This window comes from Acipenser ruthenus, chromosome 3, assembly GCF_902713425.1.
Source record: "Acipenser ruthenus chromosome 3, fAciRut3.2 maternal haplotype, whole genome shotgun sequence".
Lineage (NCBI taxonomy): Eukaryota > Metazoa > Chordata > Actinopteri > Acipenseriformes > Acipenseridae > Acipenser > Acipenser ruthenus.
The window spans coordinates 13,951,129-13,977,413 of record NC_081191.1 but is presented as its reverse complement, the minus strand read 5'-3'; the positions used below and the strand labels follow the sequence as shown (position 1 = coordinate 13,977,413).

At 38.2% G+C, this 26,285-nt stretch overlaps 1 protein-coding gene across 8 annotated transcripts in view; it reads right to left on the bottom strand.

Moving 5' to 3' along the window:
- LOC117435478 (disintegrin and metalloproteinase domain-containing protein 22-like) overlaps window positions 1-26,285 on the bottom strand; it is a 113,416-nt gene that overhangs the window by 68,981 nt on the left and 18,150 nt on the right. For all 8 annotated transcript variants that reach the window (XM_059012583.1, XM_059012582.1, XM_059012578.1 and 5 more), the window contains exons 4-6: window positions 22,423-22,489; window positions 9,719-9,801; window positions 1,124-1,187 (exon numbers count right to left, since the gene is read on the bottom strand). In XM_059012583.1, the coding sequence (XP_058868566.1) occupies window positions 1,124-1,187; window positions 9,719-9,801; window positions 22,423-22,489 (214 nt within the window). The remainder of the gene's footprint in view (window positions 1-1,123; window positions 1,188-9,718; window positions 9,802-22,422; window positions 22,490-26,285) is intronic.

The following is a 26,285-nucleotide window of genomic DNA, read 5'->3' as shown; positions in this document are numbered from 1 at the left end:
ATCTGATCCAGGCTCCGATCTGAGCTTCATAATTCCATGACTCAGAAGCGACTGAATAATATAGCTATTTGCCACAGTTATCACTCATAACAACATTGTGCCAACAATGTATGGTTTTGAATGATTGCCGCAGGAATATCTTCAGATCTTTTAATTACATAGAAGGGATGCAATGTTTGGTTATACTGGTTTGTAACATATTTTATTATTTCAGATAGAATAATCTTCATGCATGCACCAGCTACAGAAACTGTCGTCGTCCCCCCCCACCCCCACCCCCCACTCCCGATACCAAAGTGACGCCACTGCTGCCAATATTATATGTTTTGAAAGCAGGACATACTGAACAAACAGTCAACAATGTTGTAAACAGAACCATTACAGTTGAAATTCATCATCATTTCAAATCAAATCATAATCTTTCAGAGTCAATGTGTATAATGTAAAATAGATAATATTCTTTACAGAACTTTCCTTCTAATGGATATGAAAGCCATTATTTGCTCCATTACTTCGACCTAAAGTATTTTGCACGAATGTTAAGCTACGATATAGTATTTCATTATTGATTGTTCAATACATAAGCTGAGTGGGCATGACCTGCTCTAAAAATAGCAGAGTCAGACCTTTTTAAACCATTACCAGCACAGTCTTCTGTGAAAGCTAATAACACATTTCTTAAGCCAAACCCATCCTTTAAAATGTACTAACCCTTATATACCTATATATATATATATATAGGTATACACACACACACACACACACACACACACACACATAAAATGCATTTGTTAATCAATTTTAAAACCTGTTTTAAACTGCAAACCGTAACCAGCTGAATAGATTTGGTTAGCCAGAACCTGTCCATAGAGGTTCAATGTTGTTGATACAGGGCAGTTTTGATGTTTTGTCTTAAATGAAACTACAGGTAAGAAGTGCACTGTAGGGGGCAGTAACAGTAATGTTAATTGAGAACTACAAGCAATTAACCCAATTCACAGACTTATGGATGTTAGCCAGTGTTTCCAAACACAAAAACAAACTTCAAATTGACTTTAGCAAAGGGTCCAATGGGTGTTGATAGTAATGAAGCGCTAAACTGCAAGTGCAAAGTGAAACTTACAGCAGAGTCGTTGCTTTCACCTGGCTCGATCATATAGGTGTGATTTCCATCAAAGAACATCCCACTGTTGAAAACAAAGAACATTAGGAAAATGCACTTGTGGTTATAGTAAGATGATGTTTACCTAAATAAATCATGCAATACCCTATATTGAAAAGGCAAGTTATGAGAAAGGAAGAACGTTCTATTATTCAATCAATGCCACCTCCACCTGATGAAATTGCATAACTTCAAATGTTTTGTACCTAATATCAGTACACATTTAACAAGTTACAATTTCAATTGACATATGAAGCAACTTCATATTTCACTGAAGGACGCACTAGCTGGGACTTGTCTCCAGCACTTATTCCCATATTCAGAACAAAACCTGGTGTGTTGCTACTCACAAACGTGTGCCTTAAGTGCACTTTCTCAATATGACAAACCATTCAGTGACCACCAGCTGTCTGTGGCCAGTATGATCTCTGTGATAGTCGTGCATAAATGTCTTTATTTGAATACGCTTTGTGTGAAACAAATATCGCTGCATTCTTTTTCATTACATTGCACAATCAATTTCCTTCTGAATGTTTTAGCTTGGGCGCTCTGATAACTAGAGTTAGTGTTGAAGGACTCTGAAGGTGAACAGTAAATTAATTATGTACTGCCTAGAGCTGGAGAAACTGTCAAGAGACGCTCTGTGTTATATTGGTGAGGGATGACCTCAATATTCAAAATAGTTTTAAACAGCTTAAATTATGTTTAAAAAATAAATAAAACGAAACCTGCCATTTCTGATGCATGTTCAGAAAATGTTCGGAAACAGATTACATAGTAAAATCTGTCCTCTTTTTAAGTGACATTTGACTTTGCCAGTCACCATTTTACCACTTGTTGTAAAAGCCCACGGCTTTTACTTTCACTTGCACATTAATCACACTGAAATTCATTAATGTTAATCATTCCAGTGCTGGCTCTCTCCTCCTGCCTAATTTGTGTTAAATCTAATTTTGACGATGGGCCCGTGAGACCAATTCAAAATAGTGCCAGCACACCCAGTAATTGGGGTAAAACAGCTCTGACAAAATAAGCAAATTTTGGATATTCCTGATGAACAGGATTTCTGGAGGGTGCCAGCATTTCCTGTACAGACAAGGGTGTGATCAACAGGGAGCCCCAGTGCACAGGCACAGGACCTGCAACCAGTACCACCAGAGTCCGCACTGGGACAAGGTCACACTGCAGTCAGCGGCAACGAAGGGACAATGGGGGCAATGGAGCAGCCTGGCCATCCAAGACTGTCCTGCAGCGGTGGTGACGAGAAGTAGCCAGGTGGTGGTGTCTGACACCCTGAAGAAGGCAGTGCTCCAAGCCCACCATGGTACCCCGGTCTCGGGGTATTTCGGGGTCGCCAGACCCTCCAGCAGATATTCTACTGGGTGCGCTGCCGCTGGGATGTAGTGGACTATTGCAGATGGCCGTGACGAGTGCACGGCACAGAAGGGGCCCCCAGGCCGGTCCCGCGATCCCCTTCAGCAGTTTCCTGTTGGCGGGAGGGCGGGCGGGGGGGGGGGGGGTCGACATACTGGGGCCCTTTCCACTCTCTGACTGGGGGAACCGCTACATCCTGCTGGCAATGGACTGTTTCACCAAGTGGCCAGAAGCTTACGCTATCCCCACCCAGGAGGCAGAGACGGTCGCTGAAGCCTTGCTAGAAGGCTTCTTCTGCCACTTCGGGGTGCCACAGGAGCTGCATACGGACGACGGGCACAAGGTATGAGTCACAGGTATTCTCGTTGCTGTGCCAGTGGCTGGGCTTTCACAAGATCCGCACCACCCTGCTACATCTCCAAAGCGATGGGCTGGTGAAGAAGTTTAACCACACCTTCTCTGCCCAGCTCGCTATCATAGCTGCCGATGCAGGATTGGGATGTCCTGCTGGCTTGCCGCTGTGCTGTGCAGGACTCCACCAGCTGTATCCCTGCTCTGCTCCTGCAGGGCCGGGAGTTTCGGACCCCGGCTGAGTTGTTGTTTGGCTGACCAGGGAGATACCATCGGACAAGAGAACGCCAAGCAGGACCACCTGGATAGGGCTCATCACTTCGCCCGCAACCAGCTCCAGGCTGCGGGCATCTGTCAAAAGCGGAACTATGATGTTCGGGTGAGGGGTAGGCACTTTTGTACAGGGGAGCTGGTTTAGGTCTACAGCCCACACTGGAAGCGGTGCACAGGCACAGTACCTTGTAACACTTTTGTGCAAGCCTACATGATATTACTTGCAGCTAAAACAATATACTTATTAGTCTGACAAATTCATGCTTAGTGTATTAACTATGCGACCTACCTGTTCTATAAACGATTATGCTGACTTGAAAGCAGCCTATTTTTTTTAAATATATATTTTTTGGATTTCAAAACTTGAAAGTAAATGATCACAGAAGTTTTCTAATGAGTAATGTGAGAATGAATTTAATGTTGTGGCTCTGTACCTTGTGCTGTTATGTCTAGAATAAACACAAGTCATATAAACTATATTAAAATGCATAATGTATTAGATATAACATTATTGTTTACACATATTTGTTTAGATATGTCTTTTATATACAGTACACACACAACACACACACGATTGACATTGGGTGTATATACAGTAACACAGGGGATACCCAATTAGACAGCTGACAATATCATAGTCTATGGCTGTATTATTTTGTACCCCCAATATATTTCATGCAGTGGGGCTTAAAAATGTCAAACTCACACAGTAGGTCTACCTATGCCCCATTATCACACACAAATGGTTTAATTGACATTGGATGTATTTACAGAGAAACACATGGGATTTTCTAATTCGCTAGAATTTAATGGGTTGATTACTTAATTATTCTTTAGATCAGTTTAGCTGGAGTGGCTACACGGACATCTTGCGGTTTAGGGCTGAACTGCAGGTTAGTCACATTGTTCTAATTCTGTGTTTTTCAAATGGCTGTAGTTATGAACCATTGTTCCTTAGTCCAGTTTCTGTGTTCTTGTGCATAGTTTAGCCTTTTAGTCTTGTTCCCCTTTCTTAACAGAAGTATTCTTACTGCATCACATCCTTTAAGTCCTGATTTCAACAGTGACCTTCGTACTGTTGATTTGATGGACAACGACACCTGTGCCTTCTGCCAGTTCTGTTGTCAATTCAACACTTGTCTTCTTTCTATTCCTTAAGGATATTATACACACACACACACACACACACACACACACACACACACTTGTAGTCAAAACTTTACATACCTTTATGGAAATTTATAAATTTCTAGAAATTTATTGAAAACAAATAATTATAGGAAAAAAAAAATTGTAGCAAAAGTTTAGCTTTTGTGGATGAGGAAAAGTTACAAGAAATAGAAATGTCTACAATTATTTATTTCAGCAATTTTTTTGCAAAACAATGCTAATTGAAAAGTATTCATACCCTGACAAGGAAAATGACATTAATAGCTAGTTGAGGCACCTTTAGCAATAATAACCTATTTTAAACAATTAGTATATTTGTCAGTGAGCTTTTGGCATGATTGTTTGACCAGTGATTTTTGACCATTCCTCAATGCAAAATTGTCCCGGTTCATTCAAATTCCAAGGACTTGTGCACAGCCTTCTTCAATTCATACCAAAGATTCTCAATTGGATTTAAATCAGGACTTTGACTAGGCCATTCCAGAACCTTGATTTTATTCTTCTTTAACCATTCTGAAGTAGATTTTAATGTGTGCTTTGGATCGTTGTCGTGGTGGAACGTCCAGTTGTGCTTTAAACCAAGTTTGTAGCAGAAGGTTTCAGATGATTGGCCAATATCTTTTGGTATGCTATGGAATCCATTTTACCATGTATTGGAACTAAATTTCCTGTGCCATTAGAGGAAAAACAGCCCCATTGAAGGATATTACCACCTCCATGCTTGACAGTAGCTATGGTGTTCTTTTCTTTGTACGCCTAACCATATTTTCTCCAAACGTAACGACTATCAGAGTGACCAAATAGCTCGATTTTTGTTTCATCACTCCACAGAACCTTTGACCAGAACTCATATCCCTCATTCAAATGGTGTTTTGCAAACTTTAAGTGATTGTCCTTGTGACGTTTTCCTAAGAGGGGCTTTTTCCTTGGCCTGCGACCATTGAGACCATCACCATGCAATACTCGACCTATGGTTGAAATGGAAACCACGGTCCCACTTGCAGCCAATTTACTTTAAATATATTTGGCAGTCAATCTTGGACTGTTAGTAACCTTCCTCACAATTCTTCTACTTGTTCTTGGTGAAAGAACCTTCTTTCTTCCAGACTGAGGGAGCATTGTGACAGTACCATGGGTCTTGTACTTCTTGATAATAGAAGCAATAGTTGAAATTGGGATACTCAAATCATTTTCTGCCCAAGGTCTTCAGATAGCTCTTTACTTTTTCCCCATATTGACTTATTGGTAATGACAGCAATCATCCTATGCCTAACCCTTTATACTCTCTAAGAATGTTCACCTACAATCCAGCATTTTCTAGACTTTTCTAGAATTAGGTTCTGCATTATCATATTGAAATTTCTAGCACCTTGTAGACAATACTACCATAGCATCGAAGGGTATGAATACTTTTGAATTAGTTTTGCAAAAAAATGCTGAAATAATTGTAGACATCTATTTCTTGTAACTTTTTCCTCTTCCACAAAAACATCTACAAAATATTTTCCCTAAAATTCTTTGTTTTCGAGAAATTTCTAGAAATTATATATTTCCATTGGGGTATGTAAACTTTTGATTACAACTATATCTTTAAAAACACCTGATTCAATGCATCTTGTTAACAGCAGCACTTAACTAGCCATTAGAACACAATATTGCCAACAGGGATTACTCACACAGGTGTTGAAGGTGGGATTAATGAAATCAGTCTCACTTTGATTACACAAAAATACCCTGCTAGAGCATGGACTAAGGCATCTTGAGCAGCCAGGCTGGAAGCCATGAAACTTGCTGAACTTTTTTTTTATAAATAATCCTTTGATAGAAACCATTTTTATTCTACCTTGAGGTTTACAAAAAAATGGGCAATTTTTTTTTAAAATCCATACTACATTGCTTCTGAGCATATGAACATAAAAAACAACAACAATATTGCTAAAAGAAGCTCTGTAAATGTTCTACACAGTAATTTGGTTGCTTTTCATATGTTTTACAATAACATAAAACATGTAATGAAACTTGTAATTCTTATTATTTTTATTTTCCAGATTGCATGTGATGTCTGCAAATCACTGGTTCCACCTTGCTTGAGTGGGAAAGCTAGAACTGAGCAATGCTAACTGCTATCATTGGGGAAGTTTCCATGTGTGTTCAAATTTTTCTCGAGACATTGTTCTCGAGCCAAATGAAAAATGACCCTATACATATTAGGTTTCCATTGGCTCAGTTTATTTTACTTGAGAAGACACTCTTTTCACCCGACGTCATGCAAATTAAGGGGAAAGGAGGTCAATATGCAAATTAGCCATGTGTAGCGTTCTCGTGCTGTTTTTGCAGAGTAGTCGGGAAAATGTGGTTTCCATGCACAGAGAACAGGTACAGGAGAGACTCTTACCTGGAAATCCATGGTTGTCAGGTGACATCTTGTTTGAGTGAAACTTTAAAAGTATAGTGTTAAGCTCATGTAATAAAGCTGTGATTTGTAAATGCCTCGTGCCTGGTTGTTTAATAATGTGTTTTACTGCTCTTGCCCAAATAGTTTTTCAAATGTCCATTGGTGGGGTGGTATATCGTTAGTAGTGAATAATATTTCAACTAATTTATCACATGACTTATTAATTAAAGAAAAAAGAAAATAATTAACCCGGAGGTATACAATTAAACTGTCCAACCCAGCTATTGCAGATCACCGTGGCTGAAAACCAGTGGAGACATTATAGAGATCTACGCCAGACACCTTCCATGTATGCTTCCAAGGCTGTCTGGACTGGGAGCAGTGGACGTTTTCACATGAAATGTGGGTGTCCATGTGAAAATGGGCGTGGATTTCCCGTGTTTTCCGTCATTCTCACGAGTAAATGAGATTTACCCTATCCCTCTCTGTGGCTGTTATTTTCGGCCACAAACCTGATCCTCTCGAGCTGTTCTCCCAAACATGCACTCGCATAGCCACATCACGTGTAAATAACCACACATGGAAACGCCCCCATTGTAATGTTTGTAGGAGGAAACACAATGTTGAACCCTTGAGTTTGCGGATTGCATTCCACTTTTGTTTTTTTTCCAGAATTTTTTGCATTAATCAGAATTGGTACCCAGCTGGTACCCAGTTGTCTTCTGTGATTCTCTCAATAAAACTCTATTACAGGTGGTGTACTGTAAACATTAACTGTTTCAATGTCACATTAGTTTAGCTTTTTACCATGTAAATAGACCCACTCAGTGTTTTTACTGCTGTATTCTATGATTCTCTTAATTAAGTTACAGTACAGCTAGTGTTCAGTTGAAATTTATCGTGCCAGATTATTTTTCTCTGGACATATCAATGATACAGATTTTTTATTAAGATCTATATTAATTCATGCTTACAAACCATTTGATCAGATAGGACATAACCCTTAGATTATGGTACCAGAAACAGTTTGGTTTTGTTCTGCAAAAAAACAATACTTTTGATATGAATCAAACAATTTGTATGTGCGAGGACATCAAATAAACATATTTTGTGTGTTTGACATTTCTAGGAGCCCCACTGCATGAAATATATAGGGGCACCAACTAATACAGCCATAGACTATGATATTATTGGCTGTCTAATTTGGTATCCCGTGTTTCTCACTGTAAATACACCCAATGTCAGTCAAACCATTTGCTCCGCAGCTCCACAGAGGAGGCGTAAATAAGGGTGTTAAGCTCTTCTAAAGCTGCTTATTTGGAGACTAATTCAATTCTGGGCATGTTAAAGAGCAGACTGGGTGGAAATAGATAAAGGAATCCATTTCAAAAGCAGCATCATTTCTATAACATTACAGCTGAAGATAATTATGAGGTGATTTATTTGGAAAATGGGTCTGTGAAATCTTCAACGTTAGGCAACTCTTAATTAAAAACAATAGTGTTTATTATTTAAAGGTAACAGTAAAAAGACAAACTTAAAAGCTGGATGAGAGTTATGAAGAATTATATTCAAGGCTTTTCCAATCTCTCTTTTTGTACTCCACAGGGAAAGGTTTGCTATCCAAAGCTGGTGACAATGGATTTTTTTTTTTCTTTTTTTTCTTTTTTATAAATTTAGTCGTTGCCAATTAGTTTTTATTATTTTCTCCCCAATTTGAAATGCCCAATTATTTTTAGGCTCAGCTCACCGCTACCACCCCTGCGCTGACTCGGGAGGGGCGAAGATAAACACATGCTGTCCTCCGAAGTGTGTGTTGTCAGCCACCCGCTTCTTTACACTCTGCAGACTCACCGTGCAGCCGCCTCAGAGCTACAGCGTTGGAGGACAACGCAGCTCTGCACAGCTTACAGGCAAGCCAGCAGGCGCCCGGCCAAACTACAGGGGTCACTGGTGCGCGGTGAGCCGAGGACACCCTGGCCGACCTAACCCTCCCTCCCCCCGGACGACGCTCGGCCAATTGAGAGCCGCCCCCTGGGAGCTCCCGTCCGCGGTCGACTGTGGAATAGCCTGGACTCGAACCGGCGACGTCCAGGCTATAGAGCGCATCCTGCACTCTAGCGAGTGCTTTTACTGGATGCGCCACTCGGGAGCCCTGACAATGGATTTTAACCTGATGTTTTCATGTATAGTTAGCAGCAGTGTTTGAAATATTATACCACAGGGGTCAGTCTTAGCACTTTTATCACTTCGCAGTCTGCCCGCTATAAAACTACTTTATACCTGTCCCACAAAACAATATTTCAATTTATAAAAATGGCAAGAACAAAGGGAGCAATCTCATTGGCTAGTGAGTGTTCCAACCTGTGCAAATATGTCACCATACCAGCACAGCGTAGAACTTTCAGAACCACTGCCTAATTCACCTGACAATCATTTCACTTTGGTAGGTTAGGGTAAGGTGGGGGGCCATTTTCTAAGTGCAAAATCACACTCCAGGGTGTTTAACTATAGTCCAGGCCTAGACTATTTAACAGCCTTCAGATATTTTTGTACACTGTTGTGTGTTAGTGCTTTTAGCAAATTGTATAGTTATGTAGAAATCAGCTCAGCTAGTTTAAATGATCAAAATCTCAGTATTATCCTTTCTTTTGATTTATTTTGATTTATGTTATTCTATAGAAATAAACTGGTAGTAGTCTGCTACCTAGAAGCACTTTGTGAAACTGAAGCCACAGGACTAACAGGATTGGCACAGGACAATGTCAGGACATGCTCAGGCCAGGAAAATGCTAGATATATGTTAATTTCTGATTTTTTTGTTTGTTTTGTGGGTGCCTTTTTTTTAAATTTCTGCAGCTTGACTATACAACTATGACTTATACACTAAAAATGAAGTATTATGGATATGTGAAAACAAACAGTCTGCATTATGAATAAATTGACTAAACAATTGGAAACAAAGAGCAGAAATCTGATAAATAATAACTCACTGGAGTCCATGACATGTTGAAAGAGCCACAACCGATCCTGGCACCCCTCGGATTGTGCCTTGATAGTAACAGTGCTCTCCACCCTAAAATTGGAGACAAATAACATGATCAAATAAAACGGTACATTTTGGGGCATTTAAACAATTAAAGAATAATCAGTGATCACCAAAAAAAAAAAAAAAAAAAAAGCCCTTTCATTCACCAGTTTAAAAAAAAAAAACAATTCCCTGTCTCTGACCTGGTATTTCAGGGCTTTGTTTTACAATGAGGAATGCATTTACAGCTACCTGTCTCTGACCTGGTATTTCAGGGCTTCATTTTAAAGTTACTGGCTTTGGGTTGATTGTTAATACAATTTAATATTGGAATGTATGTAAATGTCTCCATTCTCTAGTTTAAAATAAAGGAAAGAATGAAAAGGCAAAAAGGCTATAGAGAGAAAAAAAAATCCCTTCCAGTTTCCTTAAAATGTATGCACTTACTGGTAAGTGAAATGTAAGACTCACCCAAATTTCCAACAAACATCTAGGCCTCCTGAGGGGAAAGGCTATTCCTTGAACCCACTACCCACTTCCCCCACAACCAATTCAATTCATATTCTTACAGTAGGATGCCGTTTTGAACAGTTTCAGTCTTGACTGTATTGCTGGGCTTGAGTCCCACTGAGCCGATCATAGAAAAGCACCCCGTCTTGGAGAATAAAGTGTGATAGTCAGTCTGTCCACCAAGGACACAGCTTCATTGGCTCAGTACAGAACATGAAGACTATAACCATGTCCAAGGATAAAGCACAGAGGAGGTAAGAGCTGGAAACTACTGCAAAAGGAAAATGTAAGGACTGTTTAAAACGTAGCCGCATGCACTGAAGCCTTACTTAATATTTGTTTCCAATTTTTCCGTAGATTTGACCAATATGAATTCTATATGGCGTGTCTTTCAAAACCACATAATCCTTTGTTGATAAATAGGATTTTTGTAAACATAAACAAAGTTACCCATGACAAATTGTGAATGTTCAAAATACACGCACATACAGTATGCATGTTCCCCCTCAACTAGTAAACATAAGATATACCCCGCCACTATAGAAGTATTTTGTAGAGTAGTAAGAACTCTTAGTTAAGAAACACAATCTCCGGGTTTCATGTCTAATCTATAATGAACACATATGATTGTTTTGCCCTTGATCCTTGACACCAGATCTGCAACTAATAAGAACATAAGAAACTTTACAAACGAGAGGAGGCCCCATTCAGCCCATCTTGCTCGTTTGGTTGTTAGTAGCTTATTGATCCCATAATCTCATCAAGCAGCTTCTTGAAGGATCCCAGGGTGTCAGCTTCAGCAACATTACTGGGGAGTTGGTTCCAGACCCTCACAATTCTCTGTGTAAAAAAGTGCCTCCTATTTTCTGTTCTGAATGCCCCTTTATCTAATCTCCATTTGTGACCATTGGTCCTTGTTTCTTTTTTCAGGTCAAAAAAGTCCCCTGGGTCAACATTGTCTATACCTTTTAGGATTTTGAATGCTTGAATCACATCGCTGCATAGTCTTCTTTGTTCAAGACTGAATAGATTCAATTCTTTCAGCCTGTCTGCATACGACATGCCTTTTAAACCCGGGATAATTCCGGTTGCTCTTCTTTGCACTCTTTCTAGAGCAGCAATATCCTTTTGTAACGAGGTGACCAGAACTGAACACAATATTCTAGGTGAGGTCTTACTAATGCATTGTAAAGTTTTAACATTGCTTCCCTTGATTTAAATTCAACACTTCTCACAATATATCTGAGCATCTTGTTGGCCTTTTTTACAGCTTCCCCACATTGTCTAGATGAAGACATTTCTGAGTCAAACTCCTAGGTCTTTTTCATAGATCGCTTCTTCAATTTCATCTCCAATATGATATTTATAATGCACATTTTTATTGCCTGCGTGCAATGTATTGAAGACATTTTTAGGGATAGATCCTGACTCAAAAAAAGTACGATCATTTTGAAAGGCCACTTTCCTACTGCCCCATGTTTTTTTTTATTTAAAAACTCTAAAGTACTATACAAACCAGGCCCAACCTTGCAGGAATGGCTCATTTTCCATCACACACACACTGGGAACACAAGCTACATCCTAAAACTTAGAAAAGTTTTAACTGCAGTAGAATATGATATCTACCCCCTCTACTCCCCACCACAATAACATTTCTGAGTTGCTGGAATTCCAGAAAAAACGTTCTACTCTCATGCGATTTACATTTTTGGCACCACACTCGCAGCCTTCTTGTCGACAAATAAATCTCCTGTGTTGTTGGGAGGTTCTGTTTGTTGAATAATAATCTCAAAATATGGTGCACTTACTGAAAACCATGTGCGCTGTAATCTTTTGACCTTTGAAAAAATAATGTGTAAATTCATTGCACTGAATAATAAGCAGAAGGTAAAATAACTACTTAACTGGGTCACAGCTGTGGTGCATTCAGACTGTAGTAAACTGCTATTTAACTTCAGATTACAAAATGATATTTCTCCAGTTTAAGTGTATTTGTACCGCAGTACTTTCTTATATTATCCTTTGTAGTTACAGTCGATGCAGTTAAATTGGGATGGACAGGGTATGCACACATTTACATAGTTTATATCCATACAAAGATGGCAATTAACTGTTTGTTTATAGAACTAGACTAACAGACAACATTTGAAAATAAAATGCTGGAGCACAAAAAAAACAGAAAAATTGTCAATATGGTGTATCGCGAACATACATACCTGGAAGCGGTGATAATATATTGTACATTTGCAGTACATTAGGTACAGGACAAATAGATTGATAAACGGAACTTGAAGTAATGTCTAACAAGTACATCATAACAGCTGTAAATTCAAAATTATGGCCAACAAGATGCTCGGATATATTGTGAAAAATGCTGAATTTAAATCAAGGGAAGTAATGTTAAAACTTTACAATGCATTAGTAAGACCTCATCTAGAATATTGTGTTCAGTTCTGGTCACCTTGTTACAAAAACGATATTGCTGCTCTAGTGCAAAGAAGAGCGACCAGAATTATCCCGGGTTTAAAAGGCATGTAGCAGTTCGACTCCAGGATATTCCTTTGCCGACTGAGGACGGGAGCTCCCAGGGGACTGTGCTCAATTGGCCGAGCACCACCAGGGGGGAGGGAGGGCTAGATCGGCCAGGGTGTCCTCGGCTCACCGCGCACCAGCGACCCCTGAAGTCTGGCCGGGCACCTGCGGGCTTGTCTGTAAGCTGCCCAGGACTGCGTTGTCCTCCGACGCTGTAGCTCTGGGTGGCTGCGTGGCGAGTCTGTAGTGTGTAAAAAAGCGGTCAGCTGTTGGCACACGCTTCTGAGGACAGCGTGTGCTCGGCTTCGCTGCTCCCGAGTCAGTGCAGGGGAAGTAGCGGTGGGCTGAGCCTGAAAATAATTGGACATTACTAAAATTAGGGAGAAAACAATAAAAATAATTGGCGACCACTAAATTAAAAAAAAACAAACAAACAAAAAAAGGCACGTGGTATGTAGACAGGCTAAAATAATTGAATCTATTCAGTCTTGAACAAAGAAGACTATGCAGTGATCTGATTTAAGCATTCAAAATTCTAAAAGGTATTGACAATGTCGACCCAAGGGACTTTTTCAACCTAAAAAAAGAAACAGGGACCAGGGGTCACAAATGGAGATTAGATTAAAGGGGCATTCAGAACAGAAAATAGGAGAGACTTTTTTACACAGGGAATTGTGAGGGTCTGGAACCATCTCCCCAGTAATGTTGTTGAAGCTGACACGCTGGGATCCTTCAAGAAGCTGCTTGATGAGATTCTGGGATCAATAAGCTACTAACAACCAAACGAGCAAGATGGGCCAAATGGCCTCCTCTCATTTGTAAACTTTCTTATGTTTTTATAACTATAGGTATGATGGAAAAGTTGTATGACCATCACATATATCAACAGTATGTCAATAGCTTATGCTAAATAATGTTAATACCAATTTCTATGACCACTGGATAAGTGATTTCCAGATATATGCAAAAATGTGTATGTTAATAAAGAATGATGCCACTCTAAAAAAACGCTGGTAATCTGCAATGTGCAAACTTCACCTCCTAATGTTGTTTAACCACAATTTCATTGAAACACAACTTGCAACTACATTCAAAAAGAGTATTCTAATAAATAATGTCTATGTGTTTGTAATAGACACAAAGAGGAACACAGGGCAGCCTCTTTGAAACAAAAAAAACCTGAAGAGTGTTCAGTTTACAGAAGAGTGAAGCAATAAAGTAGACCCTGAAATTAATGATACATTCCCATTGAATTTATTGAAGAGGACAAGCCTGTTCTAAAAGACTACTACTGTCATAAAATCAGAACATCAAAATATTCTTTCAATCAGTGACAATGCATATTTATGCAAAAATGTGTGACTTGCAGACGATGGTTATACGGACAGACCGATCTGATTTTCCAATATGGCACGCTAAATAACGCGACTACCAAGTTTCATGACTACTGAATAAGTGGTTCTCCAGAAACACGCAAACATGTACATGTTACATACAGAGAAACAGGTATGTGGATAGACAGACACCCTCTTATATACTCAGAATATATTTTCAATCATTTATGTTAAATAATGTTAATACCTACTTTCATGATATATCTCCAGATATATGTAATAATGTGAAGTGTGACATATGTACATACTTACATGAGTATGACTGTCTCCGTTGCAGGAAATTTTGAATAAAAACCATGTATGATACTCCTCTAGAAATCATTTTGCAGGGCTTATTCTTTTAAGTAACAACCATTTACAGTCTTTTGTCGACAGAAGACTGACATCAAAAATATGTACTGTACAATGGTGATGCTCCTGAGGGCAATTCAATTGATCTAAAGAGCATTTAATCTAAATATCATCACTGTTAGAACTATAAAAAGGCCCTTTGTGTAACAATGATGTGAAAACAACATCTCTTAACAGTGCAGTTGGAGTCGTGTGTATTTTTATTTTTTTTGTAAGTGTGCCATCCCCATTTTAATGGACCTAAGGGCAACTTAAAGAGAATGTTACGTGCAGATTCATAAAGAAAATGTTCTGTGTTACAAGAATATTACAAGAAATGCTGGAAGGGTTAACCAGTATACCCCAGTGAATGAGATCCTGTTACCTCTACTGATTAGCCATTTGCAGTATCATCTTATTCTCTGTGACCTGTCTAAAGAATAGCATACAGAGGAATCGATCAACAGGAAGCAGGAGCAGCCCTCCACCTTGCTTAATGGCTGAATGTCGATTCAGAGTCATATATATATATATGAATCATCTGACAGGTGCCCACACCCACCATTTACTGTTCCATTAGGCCCTTGCACAGGATTTGCTTCCTCTTACGTTCAATGCAACATCTGGGATGCCTAAATGCAACTATGTTAGCCAAAGAGCAAATACTGTGTTTTCCCCTTGGGCTAATTATGTCAGCGGCCTGCCATTGAATTCCACCTCTTCCTTTTATTTCTTTGCAGGATGAAATGTAGCCCTCTGCAGCTGAGGACGCCTCTGCTCTACATCTGACAGAAGCAGCTCCTTCACAACTGAGTGAGCCGGCTCCCATTCACTCCACAGCCTCTCCGACAGCAGCAACGTGACAGAAAAAGACATTTCCATTCTGTGTACAGGCAAGCATTGTAATAGCGACCTCTGCCACAAGAGGTACCACTAGGTGAGAACTAGTAAAATGAGTCCAGTACTGTATAAATATACCGTAGGTCTCTAGTCACAAAGCTTTAACTCGTGAGTGAGGACAGGGGCATCCACAGCAGAGGAAGGGATGCAATCAACTAAAGCATGGTACACAATGCCTTCAAGATTAGACATAAATAGTACTTCATACACCCCTGCAGTAAGTAAGGTGGAACAAAAACTCTGCAAAACAAATGTGTTTCTGTGGTAGAGAGCATTTGGGCACGTACTAATTTGAATAGAACAAGAAGTTTAACTTCACTCTAAGTTTCATCAATGCTTGGTGGATTACCTCAATTTCTGGTAGCATAAGTAAGCAAACTCACAACAAATCTTAAATTTGACTTTTCCCCAGAGTGTCTTCTGTAACCAGAAAGTTGACCATAACCATTTGTCCCAAATACCTCTGAATTCAGTTTCATATGTTTCTAAAGTGGAAGAACTACGAAGTTACACTTGCAAATATAATTCCATTGAGAATTATTATTATTATTATTTATTTCTTAGCAGACGCCCTTATCCAGGGCGACTTACAATCGTAGGCAAAAACATTTCAAGCGTTACAATACAAGTAATACAATAAGAGCAAGAAATACAATAACTTTTGTTCAAAAAAATGCAATTAGATGTTTAAACTACTATGCTGTGTTTGGGCTATTAAAAACAATAATAATAATAGAATAAGCATTTTACTTTGTAGTATTCTTCAGATATTGAAAAGCTAATTATGTATCAGAAAAATCAATTTTAAAAACGGATTAAACTCATTTTAATGCGATGCATTCAGGTTCTGATTATTTTTTTTAAAAAATGAAAACACACATATGATCTTTGGCTGTTGGTGCTATAAGAAGATCACATTGTTTTTTCATACTGTTAGCACATAGATAAAGCAAGGTGCGGTATATCTTGGCCCTTGTTAGATTCCATCTGGCCACACTGGGTTTCTCTTTTACTGTTTTGCCATAAAGCACCTAATATTAACTAGCTACAAATTGGAAAGGACAGGATATTAAACTGTTAAGTATTTCATCACCTGCATGTCTCAGGTCAGTTACTGTAAGACTGCAAAGCATAGAACAAATATGCAAAGGCATGGATAATACTGTGCTTGTCATGTGACATGTAAAAACTTTTTATTTCAGCAACGACATGCAGTAAAGTCAGCACTATCTGCAGCAGCAGTCAGGGCAGCTGTCTGGGGAATTCATAGTGCTTCTCGAGCAGACTGCACCTCAAGCTTCTCCATGACAGCACAAGAGCTAATAAGAACAAAATAAAACTATTTATAAAGTGGTGTGGAGCACAATGCTCGTCCAGTGCTTTCCAGTCCTACATTGCCTTTCATTATAAATCAGTATAATACATATCTTTTTTATTAGGCTTTTTTTTTAGTTTTTTTTTTTAGAAAAAGTCATGGTTTATCAACACCTCACAAATGTGTAGTCATTTTCACTGCTGCTCCAATAGTTCTGCAGTTGAACTGTACATACTGACAGTCTACAAGTTAAAGTTAAGTCTAGACTTTTTTATATCGCAACAAATCTTGTTTTACTCATTCTATGAAGTACATTCTACTTCAGACGTCAGTTCTCCCCATTCTTGATTATGGTGATGTCATTTATAAAATGGCCTCCAGATTCACTCTTAGGAGGCTTGATGTCTTTTACCATTCAACGTTAAGACTTGTGACTGGAGCGCCTTATCATACTCACCACTGCGATCTTTATTCTTTGATTAAAACAGCCCTCTTTACATGCAAGGCGTCTGACCCACTGGTATTTATTAATTTACAGATCTCTGCTTGGTATAACCCCTATTTATTTGCATAATTTGTTACAATTTTCATTGTCATCTTATAATTTAAGATCAAATGAATTTATAATTTCTAAGGTTTCTACAGTCTTTGGTCGTAGCTCATTTCAGTTTGCTGCAACTAATGATTGGAATGTGTTACAACTTAGACTAAAGTTAAACAGTTTTCTTACTGTGGATGCCTTTAGGCTGCAGGGTTAAATCCCTGCTGACTGATATCTCTGCCTGCTAATACTGATTTTTATTGTTTTAAATATTATATTATATATATATATATATATATATATATATATAATATATATATATATATATATATATATATATATATATATATATATATATAGTATGTTTTTTTGTATGAATTGTATTGTGTTGTGTATTTTTGCTGCTACAGTGTGAGCCTCTTGGCCAGGTTGTTATTGAAAATAAGGTTTTACAGAATAAAATAACAGTGAAAAGTACACCTCAATAATAACAACTGCGGCAACTATTCTTCTCAGGCACTAAATCGGAAAGAAAACAACATATTATTATTATTATGTATTTCTTAGCAGACACCCTTATCCAGGGAGACTTACAATTGTTAGAAGATACCACATTATACAGATATCACATTATTTTTTACATACAATTACCCATTTATACAGTTGGGTTTTTACTGGAGCAATCTAGGTAAAGTACCTTGCTCAAGAGTCCTCTGGTCAAGAGTCCAGAGCCCTAACCACTATTCCACACTGCTGCCCATAACATATGTCAATACCCATTGTTGGGTAGAGTCAGCATTTATCATTTCACGGTCTCAAACCAAGGCAAAGAAAGAAAATAAAGAACTGATTGAACCATAACTTTGTGTCTATCATTCCTGAACACCACATCACCTGTGCACTGCAAACCACTCTGCCACAATCATTCAATGCACAGAGCAACTACTTCTAGGCAGTTTTATCTATTCACATGAGCCGCAATATCTCCACTCAGGCATTATTTGTACATAGTTATTAAAAACCAGAAATAAATGGTGGAAATTTGACTTTCAGCTAAAAGTTGGGGTTGGCAATCGTTCATACAGGGGCGTTGACTCAGCAGAATATATATATATATATATATATACACACACACACACACACATACACACACAGTGCCTATAGAAAGTCTACACCCCCTTGAACTTTCTCACATTTTGTTGTGTCAGTGAGTTTCATGCATTTAAATGAGAATTTTTTCCACTTATCTACAAACCATACTCCACGCTGTTAAGGGGAAAAACGTTTTTATTGAGAAAAAAAATAATATATTAAATACAAAACTGATAGACCATAACTGGATAAGTCTCCACCCCCCTGAGTTAATACTTGGTGGAAGCACCTTTGGCAGCAATTACAGCTGTGAGTCTGTTGGGATAGGTCTCTACCAACTTTGCACACCTAGATTTGGCAATATTTGACCATTCTTCTTTACAAAACTGTTCAAGCTCTGTCAAGTTCCTTGGGGAGCACTGATGGACAGCAATCTTCAAGTCATTCCACAAATATTCCATTGGATTTAGGTCAGGGCTCTGACTGGGCCACTCAAGGACATTTACCTTTTTGTTCCTTAGCCACTCCAGTGTAGCTTTGGCTGTGCTTTGGGTCGATGTCATGCTGAAAGGTGAACTTCCGCCCCAGTTTCAAGTTTCTTGCAGAGGGCAGCAGGTTTTCCTTAAGGACTTCTCTGTACTTTGCTCCATTCATTTTCCCTTCTATCCTGACAAGTGCCTCAGTCCCTGCCGATGAGAAACATCCCCATAACATGATGCTGCCACCACCATGCTTCACAATAGGGATGGTGTTCTTTGGGTGGTGCGCTGTGTTGGGTTTACGCCAAAAATAACGCTTTGCATTTAGGCCAAAAAGTTCCATTTTAGTTTCGTCAGACCACAAAACTTTTTGCCACATGGCTACATAATCTCTTGACTGTATTTTTGCATACTTCAAAAGAGATTCAAGGTGGGCTTTCTTGAGTAATGGCTTCCTTGCCACCCTACCATACAGGCCAGATTTGTGGAGTGCTTGGGATATTGTTGTCACATGCACACTGTGACCAGTCTTGGCCATAAAAGCCTGTAGCTCTTGCAAAGTTGCCATTGACCTCTTGGTAGCCTCCCTGATCAGTCTCCTTCTTGCTCAGTCATCCAGTTTGGAGGGACGGCCTGATCTAGGCAGGGTCTTGGTGGTGCCATACACGTTCCACTTCCTAATAATCGACTTGACTGTGCTCCAAGGGATATTCAAGGCCTTTGATATTTTTTTTTATACCCATCCCCTGATCTGTGCCTTTCAACAACTTTGTCCCGGAGTTCTTTTGAAAACACCTTGGTGCTCATGGTTGAGTCTTTGCTTTGAAATGCACTACCCAGCAGAGGGAACCTACAGGAACTGCTGAATTTATCCTGAAATCATGTGAATCACAATGTAAACAGGTGGAGACCATGTAACTTGGTGTGTGATTTTGAAGGCGATTGGTTACACCTGAGCTAATTTAGGATTGCTATTGCAAGGGGGGTGGACACTTATCCAACCAAGCTATTTCAGTTTTTATTTTTTATTCATTTTCTGCAAGTTTCTAGAATATTTTTTTCACTTGAAAGTTGTGGGGTAGGATGTGTAGATAAATTATATATATATATATATATATATATATATATATATATATATATATATATATATATATATATATTAATGCATTTTAATTCCAGGCTATAAGGTAACAAAAAGGTGAACATTTTGAAAGGGGGTGTAGACTGTCTATAGGCAGTAATATATATATATATATATATATATATATATATATATATATATATATATATATATATAATAATAATAAGAGTGTATGTACCCAAGATATAAAATCAGACAAGTTAAATTAACTTATTGTAAATAATACTGATACATTTCATAATTTATTCAGACAAATGGTTCCACCATTTGCATAACCACAAGTTTATCGCAAGCTACAAATCCTGAATGATAAAATCAGAATACTGTACTTTCAAAATAATATAGTTGAGTTAATGAATGTCTGTACCACCAGGGGTTATGTGATCTTATAATTAAGGAAGAGTGATGGCATTTTTGTTTCTAAACCTAATGTACTGACCTCGATTTACAGTAGCTGCCCTATATGCTTCAAGTTCCCATCTGCTTGTTGGTCACGTGCCTTGTTGCTGGTGTTGGTAGCAGCATGTCGACCTTTGCCTGGCCACCTTTTGACAATCTTCAGGCTTGAACAATACCAGTGGCGAGCCGACTAATCTAATGAACAGGTGCGACAAGCACTAGTTTTTTTGCAGTTTTAGCGTTTGGGTTGTGACAAAAACAAGTCATTTTCTCACTCTAATGTCGCATCCTAAAATATATATTTACAGAGCACTTTTGTCATTCAGTTCATGGAACAGGAAACCTTTTTTTTTGTTAACTGTTCATCATTTGCAAACTCTATACTTCTCGTCCTTCAGACAAAAAGAAATCTGGGATCCGGTGCAATCTGAGACAAATGAACCTTTGCATACCATGGTTCATCACTGATATATTACAGTCTGAGCCAGGCTTATCTGTATGGTAATTCAGAGCTCACGCCTCTTCTTGAAAGCAAGCCACAGGGACATTTTGTTATTCAAGGATCACTGTTTAACATCACACCAGAAAAGTGCGAGAGAGAATGACCAAAATGGAGATTGCATCTTAGTAAAATCTAACACTACTTTCTATAGTCATCCAAAATGGTAAAAAGACAATGGAGCAAAGGTAGCGCTGTGAATGTTGGTCAACAATTGTACACGCGTTGTTTGTTGTTGTCTATTAATGGTTGCTCATTACCCCGAAATGTTCTCCCATTTCTATGAAAACAGTACAACTGGGGATGAGAACTTGTGGGAGACGCTGTTCATTAACATCTCTTGCATATTTTTAAAGAGGAGACGATGTTCTATTCAGGGATATCAAGATATTTAGGGCCTCATTCACTAAACAGCGGCAATATGTTTTGCATGCAGAAGCCCCTTTGGGGCAAGCAGATATCCCCCCACCCCCTTACTCATATAGAGCGCATTTATTTTGTCCTTAATGTTTTGCCAGATGGTCCTCTTCATTGAAGTTAATGTTCTCGCTGATTCAGCACCAAAAAGCCTTTCCTTATTCCCCACCACTTCTCCTAATACATTTAGCTCCTGGTCTACAAACTTTAGACTCCTCAAGCTGTCCTCCTGGGTCGATGTCATTGTGACAAACTCAGAACCATACTTACCTTTTCTTTCCAGCATCCTTATATACTATAATATTATTATTATTATTTATTTCTTAGCAGACGCCCTTATCCAGGGCGACTTACAATCGCAAGCAAATACAAATAATAGTTTTTCAGAATGGTTGACAAAGTGTTTGCAGGAATGTTGAAATCTGTAGCAACATCTTTTTTCTAGCACGGTGGTGCATTATCCACCTCTTTCAAGGACAGTGCACATCACAGAAATGCGAGCTTTATGGCAACAGCACTAAAATTCAGAACACAGACGCCAATCTGGATGCAATACATTTCCCAACATCCTTTAAACTCAGCTGTTTGAATGACGGCAATTCATTTTATGAAAAATGTTCTTCCCTGGGAGGGTCTCCACAATAATTTACACAAACAGGAAATTCACGTTCAGTGAATTCGTATTTTAAGAAGTAATTTACAGTAAGTGACTGCTAAATTTGTCTTATTTGTCTGTCGTCTGAAAATTAGCTTAAAATCGGGGTTTATTTTAATATGTACTGTATACAACACTGTATGTAGTCCTACCAGCACATCCAGTACCTGAGGGAAACATCTTTAATGTTTTATGCTATAAGAATAAGTACATTTGCTATGACATTTTTTATTGATGAAGAATGTTTTGTAGATTGGAACTGCTGTAGCAAAAAAAAAAAAAAAAAAAAAAAAAAATGTAAATCCTCCTTATTTGAGATTTGTACCGCACATTTTTAGGATCAACATCAAATGCTTGTGCACCGACATCAACACCATATACAATACTTCAAACAATTCTCATATCCATCATACAAAACCCATATGCCCAGAAGGTGAGGCTTGTAATGCTTAAATTCGCCCTTACCTTAGAACTTACAGACTTTCCTCCTTCTGCAATATGCCTTTCAACGTACTTGGAAGAGAGCAAATCACTAAAAGACAAAAACATATAAGATACTATTACAATAACTGCAAGAAAGAATTACACATGGGTTACTTAACATAATTATATGAAAAATACTAATACTCATTTTGCCACCCATTTGATCTACATTATACAATAAAATATGATTGTCTCCTAAAATTACTAAAATATTAATGAATATTATAGGATTATCAAATCTAATACAACAGCAATTTTGCAAAGTGTTTCTCTGAGTTTTGCAAGTGTCAGTGGCGCTGGATTTATGATTTTGACTATTGCAAAAGATTTTTGTGATCTTGAAGGCACTAATTGTCATGAACTAGAAAAACAGGCAAGAAATACATTTAAAAAATATAAATACTAAATTTGTGTTGAACAGCCTGTATAAAATGTCTTGGTTGCCTAAAACTAAACGAATGTCTCTCACATTCAAGTGTTATTATTGCACACCCAACATGTTACGTTACAAACTTATCACTCAATAAAAGCAAGATCAAAATCAATTGGCACAGAGTACAGTATTGCATATTTAAGGCATGTGAAAGCCAAATGCAAAAGAGAACAAAATGTTCTGCATCCACTAGCTAACCATCAAAATCTGCACAGTAGTCCCTCGCTAATACAGACACTGTTATGACCTTTATTCGGATATGCCGACCACAAAGTACAGTGCCTATAGAAAGTCTACACCCCCTTGAACTTTTTTCACATTTTGTTGTGTCAGTGCCTCAGAGTTTCATGCATTTAAATGAGGATTTTTTTTCCCACTTACCTACACACCATACTCCACACTGTTAAGGGGAAAAAAGTTTTTATGAGAAAAAAATTATATATTAAAAATACAAAACTGAAAGATCATAACTGGATAAGTCTCCACCCCCCTGAGTTAATACTTGGTAGAAGCACCTTTGGCAGCAATTACAGCTGTGAGTCTGTTGGGATAGGTCTCTACCAACTTTGCACACCTAGATTTGGCAATATTTGACAATATTTGACCATTCTTCTTTACAAAACTGTTCAAGCTCTGTCAAGTTCTTTGGGGAGCGTTGATGGACAGCAATCTTCAAGTCATGCCACAAATTTTCCATTGGATTTAGGTCAGGGCTCTGACTAGGCCACTCAAGGACATTTACCTTTTTGTTCCTTAGCCACTCCAGTGTAGCTTTGGCTGTGTGCTTTGGGTTGTTGTCATGCTGAAAAGGTGAACTTCTGTCCCAGTTTCAGCTTTCTTGCAGAGGGCAGCAGGTTTTCCTTAAGGACTTCTCTGTACTTTAATCCATTCATTTTCCCTTCTATCCTGACAAGTGCCTCAGTCCCTGCCGATGAGAAACATCCCCATAACATGATGCTGCCACCACCATGCTTCACAGTAGGGATGGTGTTCTTTGGGTGGTGCGCTGTGTTGGGTTTGCGCCAAACATAACGCTTTGCATTTAGGCCAAAAAGTTCCATTTTATTTCGTCAGACCACAAAACTTTTTGCCACATGGCTACAGAATCTCCCGAGTGTTTTTTTGCATACTTCAAAACGGGTTTCAAGGTGGGCTTTCTTGAGTAATGGCTTCCTTCTTACCACCCTACAATACAGGCCAGATTTGTGGAGTGCTCGGGATATTATTGTCACATGCACACTTTGACCAGTCTTGGCCATAAAAGCCTGTAGCTCTTGCAAAGTTGCCATTGGCCTCTTCGTAGCCTGTCTGATCAGTCTCCTTCTTGCTCGGTCATCCAGTTTGGAGGGACGGCCTGATCTAGGCAGGGTCTTGGTGGTGCCATACACCTTCTACTTCTTAATAATCGTCTTGACCTTGCTCCAAGGGATATTCAAGGCCTTTGATATTTTTTTATACCCATCCCCTGATCTGTGCCTTTCAACAACTTTGTCCCGGAGTTCTTTTGAAAGTGCTTTGGTGCTCATGGTTGAGTCTTTGCTTTGAAATGCACTACCCAGCAGAGGGAACCTACAGGAACTGCTGAATTTATCCTTAAATCATGTGAATCACTACAATTTAACACAGGTGGAGGCCACTTAACTTGATGTGTGATTTTGAAGACGATTGGTTACACCTGAGCTAATTTAGGATTGCTAATACAAAGGGGGGTGGACACTTATCCAACCAAGCTATTTCAGTTTTTATTTTTAATTAATTTTCTACAAATTTCTAGAATATTTTTTTCACTTGGAAGTTGTGGGGTAGGATGTGTAGATAAATTTAAAAAAAACTATTTTAATGCATTTTAATTCCAGGCTATAAGGCAACAAAAGGTGAACATTTTGAAAAGGGGTGTAGACTTTCTATAGGCACTGTATGTTCCAAAATAATATCCAATTAAGTGTGACGCTCGGTCACTGTGAATTGCATGATCCAAAGAGACACCCTGTTATACTGAATCGAAGACAGGATGAAAATAAAATGGAAGAACTTATACAAGAAGCTACTAAATCACTACAATTAAGAACATGAATAAAGAGGGCATGAAAACTCAAGAGAAGCTTTCAGAAATACTGATTGACTCCAGTGGTTTGAATCACAAGATGTGGACTACAATATTCTGAATTTGAAGTGTTTAATTGCTTTTTCAAAACAAAGTCTGACTCATACCAACAGAAAACAAAGGTAGTAGGTAGGCTATGTGTTTTACTTGCAGCCACACGTGCACTGTAACATGTTTTACGTACATTTAAAAAGCATGTATTTCTGTGTGTGCAGTGTATGTGAGGAGGATCTAGTTTGTGTTAATTGTGTACAAAGTAGGTTACGGTAAAAAAAAAAAAAAGAAATGCACTAAAATAATTTTGTTAAATTTTATTTATTATCTTATTATTTTCGCATTGCACAGTAATCTGTACAATGCAGCAGCATGATTTAATTGGTGTTACCGGTAGCTTATATAGGCTAAAGTAAAAAAAAAAAAAAAAAAAAGTGTGCTAGGTATTCAATTGATTTTACTGTATACTGTATGGCCAACTGTACAGATTTATATTTTTACATAATATAATGTGTACAGAGAACACATTTATGTTATTTCAGTGCAATTGTTTATACATTTAAAATAAATCGAGGAATATAAATGTATGTGCATTTTTTTTTTTAAACCAGACACCTCATTCCAGACAACCGCCCGGTTTACTATAAATCGACTCTGAGCACAGAAATGCAGTTTTCATTTCATAATCCATGATTTGATTGTACTACTCCTTAGAAGAGAATATTGACCAGTTTGAAATCAGGTTAAAACTTGACGTAGATGCCTTTGCTACATCTGCTACCCAATAGCTATAGTGTCCTTGCTTATTGGGTCTGACACTTCTGCAAGGGAGACTGAAATGCTTCCTGATTAACCCTGTGTCCTTGAAACAATTTTGTCTGGCTTTTCAAGTACTAACGAAGAAATGGTCAAAAAAAAAAAAAAAAGATATCATACTTAGTCAAGGTATGTTGCAAATTCAGTTTTGACATTACCTTTAAAATCCTTCCTGTAATTAAAGCATTTGGTAATCCCAATCAAACATAAATACAATCACAACTCTTGCCAACAGGTGCAACTGTGAACTCATTAGCAGCAAACACTGAGTCTGGTTGAGTCTGATTTCACATAATAACAGTGGACCCTATTTTCCAAATTTTACTTCACTAGTTACTTCATTTTATTTATTTATTTATTTATTTATTTATAAGTCCGTTTTAAAGACTGATTTAACCCAAAAATACAATCAAAATCAATTTTACTTTCGTAAAAAAAAGTTAAATATCGGGTCACAAAGTGGTACCAAGTAAAAATCCAAAGAAATATTCTGGTACC